Source organism: Chiloscyllium punctatum, chromosome 23 (genome assembly GCF_047496795.1).
Source record: "Chiloscyllium punctatum isolate Juve2018m chromosome 23, sChiPun1.3, whole genome shotgun sequence".
NCBI lineage: Eukaryota > Metazoa > Chordata > Chondrichthyes > Orectolobiformes > Hemiscylliidae > Chiloscyllium > Chiloscyllium punctatum.
The window spans coordinates 87,278,310-87,303,976 of record NC_092761.1 but is presented as its reverse complement, the minus strand read 5'-3'; the positions used below and the strand labels follow the sequence as shown (position 1 = coordinate 87,303,976).

General features: G+C 44.2%; 1 protein-coding gene across 3 annotated transcripts; it reads left to right on the top strand.

Annotated features, from left to right (window-relative positions):
* Positions 1-1,424: 1,424 nt before the first annotated feature.
* Positions 1,425-24,855, top strand: LOC140494220 (transmembrane protein 25-like). Of its 3 annotated transcripts, XM_072593397.1 has the most exons (9): positions 1,425-1,736; positions 4,768-4,882; positions 5,975-6,286; positions 9,343-9,633; positions 11,910-12,041; positions 15,144-15,177; positions 15,910-16,022; positions 17,385-17,477; positions 21,134-24,855. In XM_072593397.1, the coding sequence occupies exons 2-9, from the start codon at positions 4,810-4,812 to the stop codon at positions 21,205-21,207; spliced, it is 1,122 nt and encodes a 373-aa protein (XP_072449498.1). In that variant the 5' UTR covers positions 1,425-1,736; positions 4,768-4,809; the 3' UTR covers positions 21,208-24,855. The 3 variants fall into 3 exon arrangements, with proteins under 3 accessions (XP_072449498.1, XP_072449500.1, XP_072449499.1); XM_072593399.1 differs by lacking the exon at positions 4,768-4,882; XM_072593398.1 differs by lacking the exon at positions 11,910-12,041.
* The last annotated feature ends 812 nt before the right edge of the window (positions 24,856-25,667 follow it).

The window sequence follows — 25,667 nt, the reverse complement described above, 5'->3', positions numbered from 1 at the left end:
CAAGTATTTAAATCTGCTGGGAACTTTCATACCCCAAAATCTATTCAAATCTATCTAAACCAGTTCAAATCCTGGGCATGCCCCCAAACTGTGAAGACACGGGATAAACTCCCCTGTTTAATTTAAACCAACATCACAGAAAAGATTTATCCTTTGCAGTAATCTGTGAAAATTCAAGAGGCCAAATACTATTTAAAATAAAAATTAACAACTTTATTTCTTAAGTATGACAGAGTAATTAATTAACAACTATTTACAACTCCTTCCTCTCACCTATATCTTTTATCTTCCCTTCTATGTACTAGTCTGATAAAACCCCTGATTAAGATTTATAAAACAAAACTTCTTATCTCAAAACCAGGCAGCTTTCCGTTCTTCTCTGTATTCCTATCTTCTTGGGGATTCTGCTTCATAGGTTACTGATTGATAAAGGTACTTTTAAGAGAGCTATTTTTTTCACAGTCTTTACATGCTGGTGGCTTGGCAGTTCTCCTCCCAACTGTTCAATTTTCCCCGGTCTTATACCCTCAAAGCACTGGATTGTGTCAGTGGCTTTCAAGATTGTCAATATACTAAATACAAACTGGATTGGAGTTTGGTATTTCTTTGGGGAGTATAATTTAAACTGATTGGCCGAATTCAAATCTTTTTTTGTCTCCAGATGCTTCATTATATCTTGTTGAGAACACTTGGTGCTGTCAGGTAGTTCTACTATTAGCTTTCTTAAAGGTAAAGTAGATTCGCATCTTCATAATGCTAGTTTATTCATTGTAAAGATATCAGAAACTGAACCTTGGACAGTACTTTCAAAACCCACGATTACTTTCATCTAGAAGGACAATATATACATGGGAACACCATCCTCTGCAAGTTGTCCTCCAAGCCACTGACCATTCTGAGTTGGAAGTATCAGTGTCGCTGGATCAAATTCCTGGAACTCCCTAACAGCATTGTGGTTGTCCCTACACCAAATAGATTGGCAGTGTGAAAAGGCAGCTTGTTACTACCTTCACCAGGTTAACTACTAAGGGCAGTAAGGGCTGGCCAGCCAGCAATGCCCATGTCCTGTGGATGAATAAACAAGATGGGGTGTTTGATGTTTGGGTATTTTCTAGCTGAGTAATGTTGGGGGCGCATAAATCTCTGGGCTTGGGAAGATGCTTGCTGAAGGATGTGTATGTGCTTGGCCATTGAGGCTGAGGTGTTTGAGGGAAGTGTGACAATTTTAAAAAAATCTCTGGGCAGCCGTCCATCCAAAGTCGGCAGCCCCTAATGGAGAGTGTGTGCGTGTGAGAGAGAGAGAGGAGGTGATGAGGACACAGAGCAGGGTGAATGTAGAAGGAGGAGAATAGAGGGGTGGTGGTGGGGGGGGGGGGCAGGGTGGTGAGGGATTTCAATGTTTATTGCTTCTCTCCTGGTGATAACGTGTCTTCAAGCTCCTCCTGGGCACTGGTTTAAAAAACCACAGGCTGATGAAGCTTGGGAATCATGAAATCAGGATTTGATTAAGTGTGTCTGAAGGCAGCCCTGCAGTGCAGTACGTGAGTGTGAGAGAGAGAGAGAGAGAGAAAGCAGCAGCAGCAGCAGCAGTTCTGCCAGCAGAGAAGGCCATATTATCACCAGCAAAGGGGGGAGGAGGAGGATGCCTCACCGTTAAAGGACCAGAGTGCCTCATCCTGGGTCACTGGAATAAAGCGCAAAGCTGTCAGCCTCTCTCCCTGGAATATTGCCCAGAGGTGAGATCATTTTGTTTTGTTTCTGCTCTCCTTGTAAACCTAATACCATACACTGAGATTACAATGGCCAGGTCTCTATGTGACGGGTGGTGAAAGGTGGATAGTCCTGGCCTTGTTCCCTGCACTCTCTCTTATCCCCGGAAATAAAAATGCCCTGGTGAGGCCAACTCTGGTATCTGCCTCGGGCACAATGTACCCAGCTGTCGTTAGTAAGTGCTCTTCGGGCACGTTTACAGCTTGGGGTTATATTTGCAGAGAAAGGAGATAAATTATCGGCCATGGACCATTGCTGGGGATGTAGCCAACTTGGATGAGAGGGGCTCCCCCTCAGCATTTCTCATGGAAACGGTGGGGGATCTTAGTGAAAAACAAGGACTTGGACCTGCAGAAACGCAGGAAGATTCTGATTACCGGAACGGAGACGGATTACAAATTTGAGGGTTTGTTGTGTTTGGCCTTTGCCTGTTGAATTGGATCATAATTCTGCTTGAATGTGCTCACTGATGTTCTTACAGTGGGCTGTGTATGGAAGAGAGAGATTGGAGATGTAGAAGCCACAGAAGAGAATTACAGGAATGGTACAAGGACAGAGGAAAACTGAACAGGCCAAAGGTCCTTTAGGAAAGAGAGAACTGAGCAATGAAGTTTATCAAGGCCTGGACTATTATAAAGGGGGTCGAGAAGATAATTTGACCTGTAAAACACTTGGCTATAAATAGACAATAATTACTATTGAATCCCAACCTGGGATTCAGGAGCAGCTTGTTATTGAAGGAGTGTTTAGAATGTGGGACTCACTACCAAACAGAGTGTCAGTGAATCACATAACTGCTTTAAGGGGAAACTGTTAGGGAGGAAGAAATAGAAGGAAATAAATGGAGTCAGAGGAGCATCATCAGAGTATAAACTATTTAGAACCAAAATTATGCAATAGTGTGAAAATTGTGAAATAAATGCATTGGATATCAGAGCTAACATGAGCAAGTTTTGAAGACTCACCAATGAGTCCATGTCCTTCATAGTATTTCCCAATCAAATGATCCAGGTTCTCCTAGGATCAATTTCAGGCTTCACGGAGTTAATTTGTGCTGATCTCAGGCTATATAGTAACCAGAGGGTTACAATGAAGCTGAACGTTTGGTAAATCTGGGAGAGAAAAAGGTAGCTGTGGTTACCGTTCCTGATCAGTTCCCTGGTGGGAATTGCATGCATCTGGAATTTGTTCCTTAACCCTCTCCACCTGTCTCTTGAGGCAATTCTTAAAATCTCCACCCTTTTGTGGCACACAGGTAGTGTCCCTACCTCTCAACCAGGAGACCTGGGTTCATGTCCCACCTGCTCCAGAGGTGTGTAATAACATCACTGAACAGGTGTATTAGAGAACTGGGTTAACTAAAAAAAAATCCTCCTCCTTCCAAATCTTTGGTCACGTATCCTATTATGAGATGTGATGTGAAATTTTGGTTGGCCGCTCTCCAGGAAAATATTTACTTTTAAATGTTCTAGATTAAAATGAAATGACTGCATTCATATAAATAAGGTAGTTGAATAAGCCATTCAGCCAATCATACCAACATTAAATGTGATTACAACTGATTCTCTATCTCAATACCTGTACCATATTCCTGCTTGCTTCTCGTACGCCTTGATACTTTTAGCCTCCAGACAGTTGTCTGTTTTTATTTTAAATATATTCAGTGATTTCTAACCACAGCTTTCTGAAATAGAGGACACCAGATGTTCGCCACTCCTTGAGTGAAGATATTTCTCTTCACCTCAGTCTGAAATGGCCTAACCATCTCCTAAGATGATGACTCCTTGTCCTGGACACCCAGGTCTCTTTGACAATTTCTCAATCTATCACCATTTAAATAATACTGTGCCATTATGTCCTTCCTGCTGAAATGGACAATTGATAGTGTGGTTGTCATGTATTTGCTCACTCACTGAACGTGACTAAATGATCCTGAAGCCTCTTTACATCCTCCTCAGCAACATCACTCCTACCCAGTTTTATTTCATCAGCAAACCTGGGAATATTCCATTTGATTCCTTCACCCAAATTGTTGCTGTATATTGTGAATAGCTGGAACCAAAGCACTGCTCCCTGCATTGCCCCTCTTGAAACTGTCTTCCATGCTGAAAAAGACTCAATTCCTACTCCATTTCCCGTCTTCTAATCAGCTCTCAGTCCGTGTCACCAATCCCAAGATCTTTGATTTTGCACACTAGCATCAAGTGGGACTTGAATAAACGTTATCTGAAAATTCAAATTTCATATATCCATATGATATATGAAATACATCCACTGGTTCACTCTAATCTATTCTACTAGTTACATCCTCAAACAATCCCAGCATGTTTGTGACACACAATGCCCTTCCATAAATCCATGTACTTTCCAGGATGACAGTGAAAACTCTTTGCTGTTCTTCAAAATAGCCCCATCAGAGCTTGTACGACAGCTGCCCTGACAGTGCTGCCCCCCCCCACCCCGACTCCGTCTGCACTGCACTGTCAGCCTGAGCTATTGTGACAAGCTCCTCAGTGCACTCACCCACCGACAGTGATGTGCACAAATTTGAAACAAAAACTAACAGAAACAAAAAAAAACTTCATTTAAATCTTAAAAGATCACGTCCCTCCTGCATTGTCATGATTTTGAATTCATTGTTCATTTTAACTCAAGGCTGACGCTCCCAATGGCACACTGACAGAGTACTGCCACCTTGAGATGCCATCTCTTTAATGAGACATTAAACTGAGGATGCACTGCAAGGGAACTTAGTGACATTATTTGAAAAACAGCTAAGGAGTTTTTTCTGATGTTATGGCCAACGTGCACCATTCAACTAATGTCACAGAAACAGCTCTTTGAGGGATCATGCTGCCATGTGTCATGTGTTTCAACAGCAGCTGCATTTCACAATCACTGAGTTGGCTTTGTGATAGCTTGGTGAAAGTCTGTGGTGTTGCAAGGTGCCATACAAATGCAAATTCTGTCTCTTACCAAATGATGTTCTTGATCCAGTTCCAGGGAAGATGTAATGATTGCAGGTGAGCAGCCTCCAACATGAGAGTGGCTGGATGCGACAATGTCGTAGGAGCCTTCCTACTTCTGCAGCTGGAGACCTACGTCCGCTCAGGTACTCCATGGGGAACCAACCAATTCTCATTCCTTGTAGTTTTAGTGATTTTGCTCCCTTGACCTCCAGTTGCTCAGAAATGAGCAGCCGTTGAGGAACGAGTTACAATTTCCAATTTTTGACGGCATCGATGGCCTAGCAAATACTTAACGGCATCTACCATCCCCAGAACGATGTTATGGATAATGAAAGGCTGGGAGTCTAGAACAGAGAAGTTTGGGCAGTCTCACTGGGTGCCTTTAGACTTAGAAGGGTTTGAGTGGGAGATGTTCCCATGGGAGAGTCTAAATCTTCGTGCAATTGACATGAGACAAATGGGAAGAATTCCAACAGCGGACTTAGGAGAAATTGGAGAGAATGTGTAAATGCTGGTGAACAGCATCTCAGATAAAACTAGATATTCACATGGAGGAAGCAAGAGTAGAGGGTATGCTGGAGGACTGAGATGAAGGAGGGTTGAATAGATGATCATGCAGAGCAGTTACACCAGTACAGATCAATGGAGCTGAATGACCTGTTTCTCTGCTGGGGGTCACATGTAGTCCATTCAGTCTTTCAGCCTGTGCTAGATTAACAAGACCCAGCAGGGAACACTGCACGTTGCCTCCGTGCCCCAAAGATGGGGGAGGGATGAGAGAGGGTGGCCAGAATTTCGGATCATGGAATGGTAACCTCTGCTCCAAGACCCCCAACCACCACCCCGACCTGACAGGTTAGAGTTCTGGGGGGGACAGGGGACTGGAAGGGGAGCTGAGCTAGTCAGCTAATGAATTGACCTTGAAGCGCAGTTGCTGTTGTAATGGACACATGGCAGCCCATGTGTGCACAGCAGGATCCCATAAGCAGCAATATGATCATGAGCAGCAGGTCTGTTTATGTGAAGTTAATTGTGTGGGGATGTGATGGTGGGATTTGGCTGAATCGTGTTGCCCCATGTATAGAATAACCCAATGGTACGCCCTGGCTTTGTGCTTGGAAAGCCGTAAGCTTCTGGTGGAGTATCTGAAGCCATGGAATTGCCCCCTCCGGTAAATGTTAAGGTGTTCTAAGGGAGTGACCCTCTGTTTACTGCTGCTTGCTTTTTGCTTCCAGAAAATGTGGAGCCATTTCCTCTTCTCAACGGGCGTCCTCGGCCCGTGGTCTCCCTGGAGGAGAACGTCACAAAGGAGTTTACCTGCAGGATGGATGGCTGGAAGTCGGTGCCCGTGGTCACCTGGTACCTGAACGGTAAAAAGCAGATGAGTAACCAGACAATGCTGATCCCCAGCTCCAGTGAGACTGTTAATCAGAGCTTCAGCTCCTTTGTGATCACCACCCACAGGAAGGACAAGGAACTCAACTGCTCAGCGACTGACCCAGTCACCGGAAGAACCGAGAATGCCAGTGTCATCCTCAATGTGCAGTGTAAGCACCAGGAAATCACCCACCGATCCCTCCACATTCATCACTGGGGCTTCTCAACTCACTTAAACCCTGATGGTACCAAATGGGGAGAAGCTAGAAGGATAGGCTGGCAATGTTGTTTCCAAGTTCAGGGGCCGAAGGAGATGGTGCATCTAAAACCAGTTTTCTCTCTCTTGGCTGCTGGGGAGACACAAGAATTTGATGAGGGACACTGACCTCTGGGGGAAACATGAGTCCCACGCATCTGTACATCTCTCTTGACATTGAGAGGCTCCTCTGCTTGGCCTGAAGCACCAGGTTCTGTTGCTGCGGCCACATCAGAAGGGGATGCAGGCTGTTCCCCATAACACTGTGCTGGGACAGTAGGCCTGTCCTTCCCATTTATAGGCCTCAGTACCTGCCCCAGTGGAAAATGTGCATAGAGTCATAGACTAGGGACACAAACCCTTCAGTCCGAATCATCTGCATCAACCAGACATCCCAGGCTGACCTAATCCCATTTGCCAGCATCCGGCCCATATCACTCTAAATCCTTCCTGTTCATGTACCCATCCAGATGCCTTATAAATGTTAAGGTGCAGAAGGAGGTTATGCCTACACCATAAATGAGTATTATTATCAAAACTAATACTCTGCTTTCTCCTCATTCCCTTGCACATTCTTTTTAACTAAAAAGTGACTCTTTGTGGGTCAGTTACTTTGCTGTGGATCTGGGGTGGGGTCATACTGATTAGATTAGATTCCCTACAGTGTGGAAACAGGCCCTTCGGCCCAACAAGTCCACACCGACCCTCCTGAAAAGGATGAAATGTTTCCTTCCCTGAAGGATTTTTGTGCACCAGATGGAATGGTACTGTATTTGGTTATTTCTCTTGGTAGCGCATTGATTTTTTTTTGCCCTTCCGCATGGCGCTTCCATAGTTTATCAACATTTCTGATCTATCGCTCATGAAGTGTGTCAAAGGTCACTGTACCACCTCAGTGTCATATGGTCCGATTCCAGAACAAAAACCAAAAGAACTACAGAAGCTGGAAATCAGAAACAAAAACAGAAATCACTAGAAAGGTCTGGCAGCATCTGTGGAGAGAAATCAGAGTTTCCTCAAAACTGATGATAGCTCGGAAAATGGCGGTTTATATGTAGAAGGTAGGGTGGGAGGCAAGGGGACAAGGAGTAAGTGATGGGTGGCAATAGAGCCCAGAGAGAGAGAAGAATGGTTGGGCAGATAAAGGAGTGGGTAATGATCAGGCTGGGAGAATCAATGGCTTTTAATGGGGACAATTAGTGGCTAACAATGGGCTGTGTGTGATAGCAGGCCGTGTGGTAACAAGGCTCGGTGTGTGGGGGTTGGGGTAAGGACATGGGAGAAGGTGCCACAAACCTTGAAATTCTTGAACTTGATATGAGTCTAGGAAGCTGTAGAGTTCCCAAATGGAAAATGAGGTACTGTTCCTCCAGCTTATACTGAGCTTCGCTGGAACACTGCAGCAAGCCTGTGACAGAGATGTAGGCCAGGGAACACGGTGGTGTGTTGAAGTAGCATTATATTACTTTGTTCAACCAATGACATTGCCTATTATGGTGCAATGGTAGTGTCCCTTCCTCTGAGCTAGAAGACCCAGGTTCAGATCCCACCTGTGCCAGAGGTGTGTCATAACACATCTAACAGGTTTAAAACATAATTGAAACTTGCATGTGTGAAATTGAGACTTTGAGGGTGCATTTAACTTGGGTTGTTTTGTATAACTGAAGGTGTTGCTGGAGGCAGGCCTGTTATTTTTCAGCTTCTGCTTTCAGGATTCTATCATTGACTCAAAGACTAACAGTGTCCATGCACTGGGGTCCGATGGGGGTGTTACATGACCTATAGTCACAGATCTCCTCAGTGAATCGTCTCTGAATATCCAAGTCAACGTTCTAATCTCTCAGTTGATGTAACTAGTTGTCAGGGAGTGAACAAGACAGCATTTCCCAGTCGTTTCCAAGATGTGACCCCCATTTCAATGCCTCAGATTCCCTTTGGCAGGAGGGTAGGTGAAGAGAGCTGACTGATAGTAAGGATACTCTTGAGCAGGGATGTGAGGTGGGTTTTGAGAGTTGTGTGGGTGAACTGAGCTGTCACCAAAGTGGTGAGGATATAAAACTGCTCCAAAAAAAAAAGTCTTGTCTTTATTGCAGGCTGCAAATTTGAAAATCTGAAATTAAAACAGAAAATGCAGGAAATACTCAGCAGGTTAAATAGCATCTATAGTGAGCAACAGGGGGAATGTGTCCCAAAAGAGAAGGTCCTAATGAGGGTTCACTGACCTTAAACGTTAGCTAACTCACTCTCTCTCTCTCATTCCTTGCTGTGTTTGCTTCCAAACATTTCATGATCTACTACTAGTGAGCACGCCCTTCAGCTATTTGAACGCTTAGCTCTAGATTTCTTCCTGAAACCTGTCGATCTCTTTTTGTCTCTCTCTCCCTCCTTCCTCAACCCCTTTCCTTTCTTCTTTTTTCTTCTATTTCTTTTTCTCTTTTTCCTGTCTCCTTTTTTTCTCTCACTCTCTCCTTTTACTGACTGTCTATGAACCTGTCTCCTTGTTCCAACCCTTGGAACCCCATTTTGATATCTCCTCTGGTCTCAGTTTTGTCTGTTAATTATCTTTGAGAAGTTTCCTTGCTTTAACAGTGCTGTAATGCATTTAAATGAAGTTCAGATTCCTAGTGGATAAAGATTTAAAAAGGACCTGAGAGGGAACTTTCACATGCAGAGGGTGGTACATGTATGGAATGAGCTGCCAGAGGAAGTGGTGGAGGCTGGAACAATGACAACATTTAAAAGGCATCTGGATGGTATATGAATAGGAAGGGTTTACAGGGAGATGGGCCAAGTGTAGGCAAATTGGACGAGGTCAGATTTGGATGTCTAGTCAGTACGGATGAATTGAACTGAAGGGTCTGTTTCTGTGCTGTATAATCGTGACTCTAGATCAATGCAAATATAAATTGCTGTTGTTGTTATTATGCCGTTAAATGATATCTCTTGGTCCTCTCTGTGTTTGTCTCCCAGTTAAGCCCGAAGTTGTGCAGATGGATGCTGAGTACAGGGAACACAATGACTCTGGTCTGTTCCTCGCCCTTTTTGTCTTGGTTCATGCGAACCCTCCAGCCACCATTACCTGGGTGGACGAGAGTGGACACGTCATTGTGAACACCTCCCACTTCATGATCCTGGACACTAAGACGTACCCATGGCTAACCAATCACACGGTCCATGTGCAGTTATCCAGCCTGGCCAAAAACTACACCTTCACCGCTGGCAATGAGTTTGGTGCAACCAAATCCTCCTTTTCTTTCCCAGGTAAACTGTGTAACAAATCTGCTGTTGACTATAAAACCTGTTTCGAAGCATTTCAAAGTCCTGGTTTTACAAAATGCATTGATTCTGTCAGTGATGTATTAAAGGGATATGGAGCCAAGGCAGGGAGATGAGTTACTGGTTACCAGCCATGACCTAATTAAATTAGGGAGCTGGTTTGAGCACTTTCTCCTGTGTCAAGTCTTTAATTTTTTTAATAGAATCCCCTACAATGGGGAAGCAGGCCATTCAGCCCATACTGACCTTCCAAAGAGCTATCCCACTCATACTTACCCCACTACAATATCTCTGCATTTCCCAAGATTAATTCATCTAACCTGCATGTCCTTGGACACCATGGGCAAATTATTATGACCAATCCACTGAATCTGCACATATTTGGAATGTGGAAGGAAGCTGGAGCACCCGGAGGGAACCTATGCAGACATGAGGCAAATGTGCAAACTCTGCACAGTCAGCCGAGGTTGGAATCAAACCTGGGTCCCCAGTGCTGTTAGGCAGCAGTGCTAACCGTTGAGCCACCATGCTGCCCTAAGTTTTAGGGATGTGGATGTCCCTGCCAAGGCTGCTATTTGTCCTTAATTGCATTGGAAGGAGGGTGTCAGAGGGCATTTAAGAGTTGACTACATTGGCTATGGGTCTGGAGTCACGTGTAGGCCAAACCAGTTAAGAATGGCAGATTTTCCTTCCCTGAAGGAGATTAGTGAGCCCGATGAATTTTTCTGACCATCATGGTCATCATAACTGAGATGAGCTTTCTATTGTCCAGATTTAATAAATTGAGTTTAACCTCCACCCTCTGCCAAAGTGGGATTTGAACATGTGGTCCCCAGACCATTTGGTGGGCCTTGGGATTATTAACGCAGTGACTTTACCACTATGCCATCAACCCCCAGATAAGAGTTGATCATTCACCTGTTTAAACCCTAATCCAGAGGTGGACATTTCCAGCACAGTCTGAGGGAGTGCAGCACTGTCGGAGGTACTATCTTTCAGATTTGAGTTTAACTGGAGGCTCCACCTCAGGTGTGGGCATAACAAAGGTCCTACAGCACTCTTTCAAAGAAAAGATGAGTTCTCCCTGATCAATATTTATCCTGCTGCTCCAAAAGTTTGTGATTTAAACCCGTTGGACTATAACCTAATGTCATGTGACTTCTGACACTACTTATCCTCTAATTTTATGTTGTACGGGACATTGGTTAGGCCACTGTTGGAATATTGCGTGCAATTCTGGTCTCCTTCCTATCGGAAAGATGTTGTGAAACTTGAAAGGGTTCAGAAAAGATTTACAAGGATGTTGCCAGGGTTGTAGGATTTGAGCTACAGGGAGAGGCTGAACAGGCTGAGGCTGTTTTCCCTGGAGCATCGGAGGCCGAGGGGTGACCTTATAGAGGTTTACAAAATTATGAGGGGCATGGACAGGATAAATAGACAGTATTTATCCTATCCTGGGTTGGGGGAGTCCAGAAATAGAGGGCATAAGTTTAGGGTGAGAGGGGAAAGATATAAAAGGGACGTAAGGGGGAACTTTTATATGCAGAGGGTAGTACGTGTATGGAATGTGCTTCCAGAGGATGTGGTGGAGGCTGGTACAATTGCAACATTTAAAGGCATCTGAATGGGTATATGAATAGGAAGGGTTTAGAGGGATATGGGCCGGGTGCTGGCAGGTGGGACTAGATTGGGTTGGGATACCTGGTTGGTGTGGACGAGTTGGACCGAAGGGTCTGTTTCCGTGCTGTACATCTCTATGACTCTATAATCAGTAATGAATAAATAGGGTGGCATGGTGGCTCAGCAGTTAGCACTGCTGCCTATCAGCATCAGGGTCCCAGGTTCGAATCCAGCCTTGGGCATCTGTCTGTGTGGAGTCTGCACATTCTCCCTGTGTCTGCATGGGTTTCCTCCGGGTGCCCGGATTTCCTCCCATATTCCAAAGATGTGCAATTGGCCATTGTAAATTGCCCATATTGTTAGGTGCATTAGTCAGAGGGAAATGGGTCTGGGTGGGTTACTGTTCAGAGGGTCGGTGTGGACTAGTTGGGCCGAAGGGCCTGTTTCCACACTGTAGGGAATCTAATCTTAAAAAATGATCGGGTCTTTATCATATTGCTGTTGGTGAGAGCTTGCTGTCTGCAGGTTGGCAGCCATTGAGAGTGTGAAAGGCACTATGTGAATGCAGGGCTCTCTTTCCAGTTTGGCAGGGACTTGTGCGAACAGTTGGCCAGCTGATCCTCTCTGCTTTGCTCTCCCAGGTTTCCTCCATTCACGTGTTGAAGTGCCTGTTTTAGTTATCATTCTCGCAGGAGTTGTCGGGCTCCTGAGTATCCTGCTCCTCAATGTTGTTGTGCTGTGTGCTGTATATCGGAGGAGGAAGGGACGAGCAGGTGAGAGACTCAGTGGGACAGTCCAATGTGTTGGCCAATGACAACTTATCATAGGGACGCAGGTGGAGCAAATGTCCGGTCACCAAAGCCACTTGCAGACTTGTGGGTACTGCTGAGTATGAGAACATGGCAAAGGTCCTGCCTTTGGCACTTGCTCCCTGATAAAATGACTGATAGTATTTTAGCAGAACAGTGGCTGCTACAGCAGGTCAGAGGCTAGGAATAATGTGGTGAGTAACTCACCTCCTGACAGTCTAAACACTGCCTAGTCTAAACACAAGCACAAGTTGGGAGTGTGTTGGAATACTCCACACTTGCCTGGATGGCTGCAGCTCCAACAACACTCAAGAAACTTGACACCATCCAGGACAAAGCTGCCCAGTTGATTGACACCACATCCACCACCGATGCACAGTACCAGCAGTGTGTGCCATCTACAAGAGGCACTGCAGCAACTCACTGAGCTTTTTTCAGAAAGAACTTTTGTAAATCCGTGACCTCTACTGTCTGGAAAGACAAGGGCAGCAGCTTAATGGGAATGCTACCATCATCCCCTCTAAGCCACTCACCCTCCTGACTTGGAAATATATCACCCTTCCTTCACTGTCTCTGGGTCAAAATCCTATAATTCCCTCCTTAATGGTACTGTGGGTTTCCTTACACCAAATGGACAGTAGTGGTTTCAAAAAGGAAAAGCCGCTATCTTATAGAACATAGAACATAGAACATAGAAGAATACAGCGCAGTACAGGCCCTTCAGCCCTCGATGTTGCGCCGATCAAAGCCCACCTAACCTACACTAACCCACTATCCTCCATATACCTATCCAATGCCCGCTTAAATACCCATAAAGAGGGAGAGTCCACTACTGCTACTGGCAGGGCATTCCATGAACTTACGACTCGCTGAGTGAAGAACCTACCCCTAACATCAGTCCTATATCTACCCCCCCTTAATTTAAAGCTATGCCCCCTTCTCCAGGGTAATTAGAGATGGGCACTAAATGTTGGCCCAACCAGCGACACACATCCTGCAAGCAATGTGAAAGAGTAAAAATCTTTTCAGGGCACCTTGTTGAATGTTCTGTTGCTTTGCAATGGAAAGATTCCTGTCAACATTTCTCTGGAGACCAGAACTTAACAGAGTGTCTGTATGCTCATTGTACACCACAGGAAGAGGCCATTTGGCCCATCAAGTCTCGCTTTTTCTAATTCAGCTACTCCCACCATTCTGCTCTTTCAGCTCCAGCTCCCTTCAATATTTTGCCTCGTGTTTATCCAATTTCCTTTTGAAGGCTACTATTGAGTCTATACCTAGCATCCTAACAGACAGTGTTTTCCAAATCCTAACCACAGGTATAGTATAAAAAACATTTAATAATGTTGCGTGTGTTTTCTTTAATCTTAAACTTGTTCCCCTAGTTAGTGATCTGTCAGCCAATCGAAACAGTTTCAGTTTTTGTCCATAATCTGAATACTTCTTCATGTGAAACCTGTTATCAAATCTCCTCTTATCCTTCTCAGCTGTAGGGAGAGCGGCCCCAGGTTTTCCCGTCTCTCCCTGTAAGGACAGTCCCTTATTCCTAAAACCATCCCGGCAATTCTTCACATCCTTCCTCAGGTGTGGTCAAGTTGGTGTTGTAATGTCAAACCTTTGGAACTAATTTGCATAGTCATAAAAATAGCGATCTAGTGATGATCTCACTGATTGTTTTTATTAGTTCATGAGACATGCTGACTGCTGTTCAGATGCGAGAACTATTTAGAAGTTCATGGAATCCTTTTGAAAACCATTAGTGTGTGCTAAGTTGCCAGCTTATGACATCACTAGTTAGGCCACCATTTATTGCCCATCCCTAATTGTGAACCACTCTAGTCCATGATGGTGTGGGCATGGACTGGGGGTGGTGGAGGTTGGGATGGTAAGGGTATCAGGGCACTCATCATGATATTAGGGGGGGAGTTCCCAGGATTTTCACCCAGTGGCTGTGAAAGAACAGCATGATAGTTAGACACGTGCGTGCAAAGTGGTGGGAGGGGTTGGGGTAGATTAAGGGGACTATTCAGATTCTTGAGCTTGTTCCACCATTCACAGACGGTTGATCTCTCTGAGTTTCAAATTCCACATTCTTGTCTTGCCTTGATTCCCTTACCCCTGATTCCCCTAGATAACAAGAATCTGTTCACCTCTGTGTTAAAAATATTCAGTGATTCCCCCTCCCTCTCTCCTACCTTGATTGCCTTAGGAGGCACAGAGTACCAAAGTCACACAACCTTCTGAGGGTAAAACATGACTCCCCATATCTCTCCTAAAAGGGTGACCTCTCGTTTTAAAAAGTGCACCCTAGTTCTGAACTGACCCACAGGAGGGAGCACTTTTCTTACATCCATCTTGTCAAGGTCATTCAAAATCCTGTACATTTCATTCAAGTTACCCCTCACTCCAGCAAAAACAAGCCCACTTTGCCCATCCTTACCTCATAAGATAACCTGCTCGTTTTGATGTCAGTGTGGTGAAACCTTCTCTGAATCACCTCCAATGCATTTACAACATTCCAAGTCAGGATGGCTTATGACTTGGAGGGGAACTACAGGTTGGTGTGTTCATGTATCTGCTGCCCTTGTCTTTGTTTGTGTTAGAGATCACTGGAAAGTTACCACAGTGTATTTGATAGCACAGACTGTTACCAGTGCGCGTCCATGGTGGATGGGGTGAATGTTTGCCCTGGTGGACAGTGCCATTTGAGTGAGTCACTTTGCCTGAGATGTGTTGAACTCTTGAATTTTGTTGCTTCAGAGAGAACATTAACAGAGACACAAGGCAGCGGGGCCTGCTTCTACAAAATAATATTTTATTTCTGCTCACCTGAGAGAACAGGTGAAGTCTTGGTTTCGAATGTTATCAGAAAGACAGCACCTCTGACAGTGTGGCACACCCTCAGTACTGCAAAGGGTAGCCACCTGGATTTTGAGATCAACTCCCTCCAACTCGGAGTTTCTAGTGTTACCAACTGAGTTATAGCTGATGGTTTGGAAATGATTGAACCTGAAATTTCTGCGCACAGGACAATAATTGATTTCTTTTTTCCCCAATCTGTTCCAGATGTAAAACCTGACTGTGACTCAGCTGTTCACAGGTAAATAATGCTCTCAAGTGTTACCTTTTGGTTTGTACTTCACATCTTTATTGCCTCTGTGCAGGTTTGATCCTTAGGTATACGTCACAACTCAGTGGGGGAGCACACTGGAATTTAAGCCCTGCTGTTCATAGACTGTCACAAAAATTAAAGTTAAAAATCACACAACACCAGGTTATAGTCCAACAGGTTTATTTGGAAGCACTAGCTTTAGGAGCGCTGCTCCTTCATCAGGTGATTGGACTATAACTTGGTGTGTGATTTTTAACTTTGTACACCCGAGTCCAACACCAGTGTCTCCAAGTCATCACAAAAATTAAAGTTTTATAAAAGTTTGCAAACTTCCCCAATTTATCTGTCTTTTAGACCCAGGTTGACAAAGCTCAGAAGACATTTCTGTACTGAGCAAAAGTTACTATTTATTACAAATAAATAGACGATGGTTATATATAAACAACCATAAACTACTGGCATACAAATCTACTAGTTAAGACTCTGACTCCCTTATAAACTTCCCCATTACACACAGCCAGGCACAAAACAAAACATGGGTGTTACGGATGGAGGGAAAGACTGAGACGGCAGTTCACTGCTCTCTACTTGTGCTGATCAAAATGGTGTATCTCAGTCTTCCTTCTCCAGATACTTTAATTTGTTGTCAAACAATTTGAATAGCAATACTGAGCAAATCCTCTTCTTCCATAAAATGGCTCTGTCTTTTTCTCAACGCAGTGAATCCACAAATGTTAAATGTGATGAAGCAGAGATACCGAGAGAAACCATTTCACTTCAGTCAAACCTGCGGCTGAATCCAGACTTGAATAACCTGAGCCAACCTCCTGCAGGTAGGTCACCACCTTCATCTTGAGTGGGTCTTCTCTGAATCGCTAATTGATTTCTTTTATTGCTTTAAAGGAATGAGGTACAGTCAAGTCCACCCTTTGCAAATGCAGAAGAGCTTACTGGGTATATTTTTGCCCTCTCCAGAACTAATCTGCAGCTGCCTATGGTTTTAAAGTAAACTTTGCCCATGCTGTCAGAAGTGCACATTGTGTTTGACTTTCTCAATTTATCTGCCACATTCGCCATTAGTGAAATTGCAATTGATGAGGTTTGCTGGGAATGTGTCCTCCCAAACTAAAGGACCTTGTTGTAATGCAAGAGCTGGCTGTTCAACATCAAGCAGAGGGGGGTGATTTTAAGGAGTTGTGGGTGGCTTGGTGGCTCAATGGGGTCAACCCCACCATTGGGCGACTGTCTGTGTGGAGTTTGCGCATTCTCCCCGTGTCTGCATGGGTTTCTTCTGGGTGCTCCAGTTTCCTCCCACAGTCCAAAGATGTGCAGGTTAGATGGTTGCTAATATGCCCATAGTATTCAGAGATATGCAGGCTAGGTGGATTAGTCATGGGAAATGTGGGATTACAGGGAGAGGATGAAGGGTTGGGTTGGGGTGGGATGCTCTGTTCGAGGTTCAGTGTGGACTCAGTGGGTCGAATGGCTGTTTTAGCATTGTAGGGATTCTATGAGTTCATGTTTCAAGGAATTTCTTAGAATGAACAAGGAACAAGAGTAGGCCATTCGGCCCTTCGAGCCTGCTACGCTATTCAATAAGATCATGGCTGATCTGATTTTAACCTCAACTCCACAGTTCTTCATTCTCCCAGTTATCTTTCAGTCCCTTGGTCATCAAGAATCTGTCCCATCTCTGCCTTAAAAACTTTTAAAGATTCTGTACCCACTGCCTTTTGATGAAGGGAATTTCAAATAAAGTTTCCCCATCTCTGCTTTAAATGGGCATCCCTTATTTTCAAACTGGGAGCCGTGGTCCTGAAGGAAAGGGAATGGAGAGGTTTAGAAACAGGATTTGCAGGGTATGAGCTTCAGGCACAGCCACCAGTAGCAGAGTAATGGAAACCGCAGACCCTCAGGAGGTCAGAATTAGAGGAAGGTAACTATCTCTCAGAGTTTGGAGAGACAGCAAGACTGTGGAGGGATTTATAAATGACAGTGTGAACTTTTCAACGGAGTTGACCTAGGATTGAGGTCAGTAAACATCACGGTGATGAGTTGAATGGGCCTCGGTGTGTTGGCATTCAAAGATTTTCACACACACTCATGTTGTTTTCTTGCTGAAATTCTTTTTCTCTTAAAGTTTGGTTATTCTTGAGTGTTTACTAATGTTGCCAATTCCTTCTGTTGTGAACCAGAGCCCCATCAAGGATCGAGACCGCTGTCTGAAAGCCACGCGGCGTGTGAAGATCTCTCCGATCAGGAGAACATCTCAGCTGCGGACTCTAGAGGTGAGGAATTTACACAGCCTGACTCAGCATTGCGCCGTGTTCACCTGTGGTCAGTACTTTCACATGAAATGAGTCAATCTGGTCTCTTTCCTACATTTGTGGTTCACAAATGAGCACTGTACAGTTACTATGGTGATATGAAGCTTCCTTTGGGGATCTGGGTGGTGCTGCCATTGACCTGCAATGTTCATAGAACTATACCCTAGAGACCCCATCCTGTAACTGCAAACTTTTTATTAACTGGTCCCTTTGGGACCAGGAATGTGTCAGTTGATCCGGATAATCAAGAGGTCCACATAATCAATATAAAAACACAGTAGTAGAAATGTTATGTGAGGGATAGACACATCACTGTTATACTTTATTTACAGCATAAATCAATTAAATAAGAATACAACTTTGTCTTAAGTACAACTTAGCAGTAGAGAGCCTTCTCACCCACACCCTCCACTCGGACATCACAGTGATCGCGCTAATATAGTATAACTCCAGTATTTTAGAGACAGATGTTTTGCCAATTTACTGAGAGTGTCACCTCATTTTAAGTTGCCGGTTAAAACAAAGTTTGTTGTATTATCATACGCCCGGAAACTATTCCCTCATTAGCTTGACCACCCTCCGAGAGATTTACCTACAAGTATAAAACAAGGTTGGGGAATCTCAAAGCTGGGAATCTTTACAAAAGGAGAGGAGTTTGTAAGGATAGTTAAAAGCTAAAATTATTCAAAGAACTGCTCTGCTATATATCTGAAACAAAAACAAGAAATTGCTGGAGAAAATCAGCAGGTGTGGCAGCATCGTGGAGAGCAGACAGAGTAAGTGTTGGTCATCCACAGAGTGAAAATGGGAAGTTAATTGTAAATAATAAGGAAACAGCTGATGAAGTAAACAAATATTTTGTTTGTGTCCTCACTAGAGAGGGACAACTGCAGTTCAGGAGGTGGAAGGGGCAGGAGTGTAGTGAAATTACAATGGTGAGAGATGTGGTACTGAATAAACTGAGGGAGCTGTGGTCTGACAAGTCTCCTGATCCAGATCAACTCCAATCTGAGGCCTTCAAAAAGGTAGCCAAATGACAGTAGATGTGTGAGCTTTTCCAAGATTCCTGGATTCAGGAAAGATTCTGTTAGACTGTAAAGTTCTTTTTGAATCATGAAACTGTAGGCCCTGTTAGCTTGACTTGTGTCTTGGGAAAGGTGTTAGAATTGATCATTAAGGAGGTTACAGTAAGGCACTTAGAAAATCTCAAGATAATTGGGAAGAGATTTGTGAAACAGACATATGTTTAAACAATTTATTAGAATCCTTTAGAAGTATATCACATATTGTGGAAAAGGGGGACGCCGCACATGTTCTGTGCTCGGATTTCCAAAAGACATTTGATAAGATTATTTCAGAAAATAAAAGTTCATATTTTAGGGGGTAACATATAGACATGGATAGAAGATTGGCTGGCTGTTAGAAAATAGACAGTAGGCATAGATGGAACTTTCTCTAATTGGCAGGGTGTGATAAATGGAATACCTCAGGATAAATGCTTTGGTGTCAACCTTTTACAATTTACAATGACGTAGATAAGGGGAGTGAAGGCGTGGTAGCTGAGTTCACAACAACACTGAGTTAGGTGGTGAGGTATGTTGTGACAAAGACCTGAGCAGGTTGCAGGGTTGCAGGCGTGTGTGCGAAAATCTGACGGATGGAGTCTATTGTGGGGAAAATATGAAGTTGTTCCCTTTTTCAGGAAGAATGAAAGAGCAGAATGTTATTCAAATGGACAACAATGGCAGGATTCTGAGATGCAGAAGGATTTAAATATTTTGGTGCATGAGTCACAAAGCATTCGCATGCAGGTACAGCGTGTAACCAAGAAGATCGTGGAATGCTATCTCTTTATGAAGAGAGGAATTGAACTTTACAGTAATGATGAACAAAAGCAGAAATTGCTGGATAAGCTCAGCAGAACTGGCAGCATCTGTGGAGAGAAATCAGAGTTAATGTTTCGGGTTGAGTGATGCTTTCTCAGAACCCATTCTAAGGAAGGGTCACTTCGACTGAAACATTAACTCTGATTTCTTTCCACAGGTGCTGCCAGACCTGCTGAGCTTATCCAGCAATTTCTGTTTTTCTGATTTACAGCATCTGCAGTTCTTTTGGGTTTATTTTTAAAGTGATGATGTTATGCTTCAGTTATACAGGACGCAGAGAGAGACCATATCTTGAATACTGTGTACAGTCTTGGCTTTTTATTTAAGGAGGAATATAAATATTTAGGTGGTTCGGGGAGGCTTATTGGACTAACATCTGGATTGAATGGTTTGTTTTACAAGGACAGGCTGGGATTGTATCCTCTGGAGTTTGGAAGAGTGAGGTCTGACAGAATTTAATCTTAGGCCAAAGTGCGGACTGCGGATGCTAGAGATTAGAGTGGAGAGTATGGTGCTGGGAAAGCACAGCAGGTCAGGCAGCATCTGAGGAGCAGGAGAATCAAAGTTTCGGGCAAAAACCCTTCATCAGGAATGAGGCTGACAGCCTCTGGGGTGGAGAGATAAATGGGCTTGGGGGGAAGGTAGCTGAGAGTGTGATAGGTGGATAGAGGTGGGGATGAAGGTGATAGGTCAGAGAGGAGGGTGGAACAGATAGATGGGAAGGAAGATGGACAGGTGGGACAGGTCATGAGGGCGGTGCTGAGCTGGAAGGTTGGAACTGGGATTTGGTCTTATACCATCTTGAATGATCTTCAGAAGATGGACATGGAAAGGAGGTTTCCACTTTCTGGGGTATCCCAGAACCAGGGGACACTGTTTTAAAATTGGAGGTCACCCTTTTAGGGTGGAGACGAGAAAATCTGTTTGGGTTGTGTGATTCCGGAACTGTACGTCAGGAAGCACTGGAGAAAGGGGAATTGAATATTTTAAAGGTAAAAGTAGATAAATTCTTTACAGGTGAGGGAATAAAAGTTATTGGAAATAGATGGGATTGTGGAATTCAAAACATCATCAGATTGGCCATGATCCTGTTGAATAGTGGAGCAGGCTCGATGGGCTGAATGGCCTGTTCCTGTTTCTATTTCATTTGTTTTGGTGGGGGTGAGGTTGGGTGGAGGTAGTCTTCAGGAGTGTGTTAATATTTACATGGGGGTGGTGGGGTTGGATCTGGAATGTGGTCATATTTACAGAGGGGTTTCTGGGATGTGCCAATATTTACAGGGGTGGGGTGGGCGGTTCCTGGGATGTACTGATATGTATGTGGGAGGGTTCTAGGATGTGCTAATATTTACAGTGGGAGTGGGGGAGGGATGTGGTTCTGGGATGTGCTAATTTTTACAGAGGGATCTGTGGGATGTGTTAATATTTACAGGGGGAGTGTCTGGAATGTGCTAATATTTAAGGGGGGGGAGCGATTCTGGGATATGCGAGTATTTACAAAGGGGTTTCCAGGAGTGTGTTGTTATTTACAGGGGAGGTGTGAGATGTGCTAATATTTACAGAAGGGTCTCTGGCATCTGCTAATATGTATGTGAGGGACTTGGGAATGTGATAATATTTACAGGGTGCTTAGGAACTTGTTCATGTCCTGGGAATATGGACAGCACAGGGCTCCAAGCACATGGTTACCATGTTTGTCACCTGATATTTTGCTTTGTTATTTTGCTGCAGGATTTGTTCGTTTCCCGATGTACGGATATATCTACAAAGTCTCTAGTATGAGCAGTGATGAAATCTGGCTTTAAGCATGGCCTTCCCCAATGTCTCATGAACATTGGGGCTTCCAGACCACGAGGACTATGATCTGCTTCACCTGAAAGAGGCCTCAGTGTCCCAGCCATCGCCATCCACCCCCTTGGAGCTGCTGCTGGTGCCTTGTGCAACTTAATGATTGTTTACAGCAAGGTGCCCCCCCCCCCCCCCCAACACACAGTTAATCCAGTCCAGTCATTCACTAAAGCAATGAGAGACCAGTTGGGCTAAACTATTTTTCTGTCTGTTTTGGGGAACCATTTTGAATTGTATCACTCAGAAAGAGGCCATTTCCAGCACATGACTTAATCCTGACAAAAAATAATTTAAAATTTAAACTTCAAAGCTGTCACAAGCTGAAAGGCCACGTTTGTTTGTTGTTGCTTTTTTAACCGCTATCTTTTAACAAATTGCCCTGACATAGCACCTCTGACGTAGTAATATTTACGCCACACAAGTGCCAGACAATGACCATTTCCAATGAGACAAACTGGGGCAGCATTGTGGCTCAGTGGTTAGCACTTCTGTCTCACAGCATTAGTGACCCAGGTTCAGTTCCAGCCTTGGGTGGAATTTGTCTGCGTGGAATTTGCATGTTCTCCCTGTGTCTGCTTGAGTTTTCTCTGGTTAGCTCTCACAGTCCAAAGGTGTGCAGTTTAGGTGGATTGGCCATGGGAAATGTAGGCTAACAGGGATAGGGTAGAAGGGGGGTTGGGTCTGAGTAGGATGCTCTTTGGAGGGTCCATGGAGACTCGATGGACCAAGTGGCCTTTATCTACACTGTAGAGATTCTGCGATTCTATGAAAATCTAACTATCTTCCTTTCAGTTTCAACAGCGTCACCTCTACCCCCACAATAAACATTCTGCCAAAGGACTAGCTGTATTATCACAGCTGCTGCAAGACCAGATCAGAGACTAGGATTTCTCCAACAGGTAACTCACCCCCTGACTCCCCAAAGCCTGTTCAACATCTACCAAGGCACAAGTCAGGAGTGTGATGGATTACGCCCCACTTGCCTGGATGAGTGCAGTTCCAACAACACTCAAGAAACTTGACACCATCCAGGACAAAGCCTGATTGGGACCACATCCACTCCCTCCACCACCGACACTCAGCAGCAGCAGTGTGTACTATCTACAAGATGCACTGCAGAAATTCCCCAAAAACCCTTAGGCAGGATCTTCCAAACCCGTGGCCACTACCATCTAGAAGGAACACCACTATCTTCAAGTTCCCTTCCAAGTCACTCACCGTCCTGATGTGGAACCAAATCACTGTTTCCTCACTGTTGCTGGATCAACATCCTGGAATTCTCTCCCTAAGGGCATTGTGGGTCTACCCACAGCTCAGAGGCTGTCATGGTTCAAGAAGGTAACTCACCCCCAACTTCTCCAGGGGCCATTCGAGGTGGGCATCCTCGTCAGCGATGCTCTCATCTCATGAACAAATAAAAGTGAAACTCCCCAAGTTACTTTAAATGGATCATTCTCAAACAAAATTTATCTCAAAGGTATTACGGCACATGGCCAAAGGTTTCATCAAAGAGCTAGGTTTTTGGAGTGTCGTTGTAGTGAACTGTTAGTTCCCCAGGCTGGAGGCTGCACTGAGACCCTCCCAGGCCCCCTCTTCCTCCAGTCAGAATCAATGCAAAACATGACCACAATCATGAGCTGACCAGTTACTAGGAGAGCAGGAGGACTGCAGATGCCGGAGAGTCAGAGTCAAAAAGTATGGCAGTGGAAAACCACAGCAGGTCAGGCAGCATCCGAGGAACAGGAAAGTCAACGTTTTAGGCATAATCTCTTCATCAGGAATGACATGAGGTGCTTATGCCCAAAATACCGACTCTCCTGCTGCTCAGATGCTGCCTGACCTGCTGTGCTTTTCCACTGCCACAATTTGCAAAGCCAGATAGTTAAGTAGGTCTTGGGCTGTATCTGCTTTAACAGTCGTATCAGTTCAGCGAGATGACTTTTATTGATGATAACAGCACATTTATCACCAATAAAAGTTAAACATGCAAAGAATTATTGATATGACAAAATAGGCTGTGTAAAGACAGCTAGAACTTGTGTTCTAATATCATGAGCTCAGCATGGACAAATATGGATAAGAAACCTTTTTTCCCATTTACTCATGGATCTGGCTGGGCCAGCATTTATTACCCATCCCTAATTGCCCAGAGAACTGTTAAGAGTCAACCACATTGCTGTGAGTCTGGAGTCACATGTAGGCCAGACCAGGTAAGGATGGCAGTTTCCTTCCCTAAAGGGCATCAGTGATGGGTTTTTCCAGGTAATTGTCAATTGTTTATGCCTATCATTAGACCTTCAGTTCCAGATTCATTATTGATGTCAAGTCCTGCCGTGGCAGGCTTTGAACCCAGATCCCCAGAACATTAGCTAAGATTTCTGGATTAAGTGTAGCAATTATACCAAGAGGCCATTGCCTCCCTGATGTCCAACATCTCACACGACATATCAGACAGGTCCTCCTGACTTCTCTGTAATTCTGTTCCTAACACCTTGCCCCTATAAACACAGGACTTCCACTCTCTGCTGGACTGAATTATACACCAGTTTCTTTTCAGTCCTGTGACCCTCCTGAGCCCCAGCTACACAGATCCTTTGTAGTTCAGTTGCCCTTTGTGACAGAGAGTGTTTCCTTTGGATGTAGGTTTGCTCACTGAGCTGGAAGGTTCATTTCCAGACGTTTCATCACCCTACTAGGTAACATCTTCCGTGGCAAAGCACTGTTGATAAGTGCTGCTTTCTATTTATTTCTTTGGGTTAGTGATGTCATTTCCTGTGGTGAAGTCACTTCCTGTTCTTTTTCTCAGGGGGTGGTAGATGGGGTCTAACTCGATGTGTTTGTTGATAGAGTCCAATTGGAATGCCATGCTTCTAGGTATTTCTTTTCTGTAAAATTATTGGAAACAGTATGGCCACATTCCAGGGAGAAGACAGAGAAAAATCTTTCTATTGCTAAGGTTCAGGAATTGATCTTTCTCCCTATTTATCTATGGAGGTGACACTTGCAACCGCCACATCCAACTACAAACTCTCAGTCAGGGTCAATGGGTAAAAGGATCCACCTAAATCTGAATTGCATTACCAAAATACTAACAACAAATGCCCAAAGTGATGGGTTGAGGCAGCCAATTAGAGAGAGACACTCAGCTGATGCACAGTCTGAGAAAGCACAATAGAGACACCTTGAGGGTAGCTCAGCCCTTTCTGTCCAGTATCTGTGCATGGAGCAGTGCAGGTAAGGAGGGCAAAGGGGAAATGCTGGGATTTTGGGGAGATGGATTTCCGTGAGTGAAGGAGGGTGCTCCGGGGAGAGGGAAGATGTAACAACACCATTCCTCGAAATTTTAAATTCCATAATCGGCTTTGCACTTCTATCTGGATCTGGTGCAAGATTTGCCAAGTTTACCAATGCTGGTTTTATGATGGAAATTTGACTTGTTACTGATAAACTGCATGCAATTTTACAAAGAGCAGGTCTCAGAACGAAAATGCTGAAGGATTATCCAATCTGCTTAAAATGCTGCTGATTATAATATTCATATTGTTTAAAAGTGCAATATTGTATCTCTCTGTTTTCTAAATATGATATAAAACTGGTACAATGAATCTGGTATTTCTCTGGTGTAATTGAAGGTGATCTATCGATTCTGGCCATTCAGAGGATTCACACACTTGCCAACAGTTGCAACATTTCCAAATGTTGCCTCAGATTTCCTCCAGTGTTCTGCAGCTTAAATATTTTCTCCACCCTTTCATTATCTTACAGAGGTCTATCATGTCAAAGTCTTTCCTGTTCTAGAGAAAATAGCTTCAATATTTTATTAACATTTATTTCAATGGATTGACGTGTAATTGGCAAGTTTGTTCCCCATCCCCAGATGCCCTTGAACTGAGTGACTTGGACACCTGTCGCTGAAAGTACACATGCAAGTGCAGGAGAATACACGGTGTAAACACAATGACTGGGAAATCCTGAACCAGGGGTAAAGATACAGGGGGAGGCCATTTAGGACTGAGATGAGGAGAAGTGTCTGCACCCAGAGAGTGGGAAGTGTGTGGAATTCTCTTCCACAGAAATTGTTTGAAGACGAAACATCGAATGTTCTCAAGAAGTAGTTAGATGTAGTTCATAGGTCTAAGGGGATCAAAGAGTTTGGGGAGAAAGCAGGAACAAGGGACTGAGTTGGGTGATCAGCAAAGATCACATTTTTGGTAGAGCAGGCTCTTTGGGCTGAATGGCCTACTCCTCCTCATATATTTTATGTTTCGATGCTTGCTAGACCAGACCAGAGGGCAGTAAAGATGCTAACCACGTTGCTGTAGGTTTGGAGTCATTTGTAGGTTAGACTGGATAAGACAGCGGATTTCCTTCTATAAAGGACATTTATGAACTAGATGGAATTTAGCCAAAAATTGAC

Excerpts from the sequence above, each read along its gene's own strand:
- LOC140494220 (XM_072593397.1), top strand. The coding sequence starts at position 4,810 with ATGAGAGTGGCTGGATGCGACAATGTCGTAGGAGCCTTCCTACTTCTG. Across the intron at positions 6,287-9,342 it reads TGTCATCCTCAATGTGCAGT|TTAAGCCCGAAGTTGTGCAG; the intron begins GTAAGCACCAGG and ends TTTGTCTCCCAG. Across the intron at positions 17,478-21,133 it reads CTCAGCTGCGGACTCTAGAG|GATTTGTTCGTTTCCCGATG; the intron begins GTGAGGAATTTA and ends ATTTTGCTGCAG.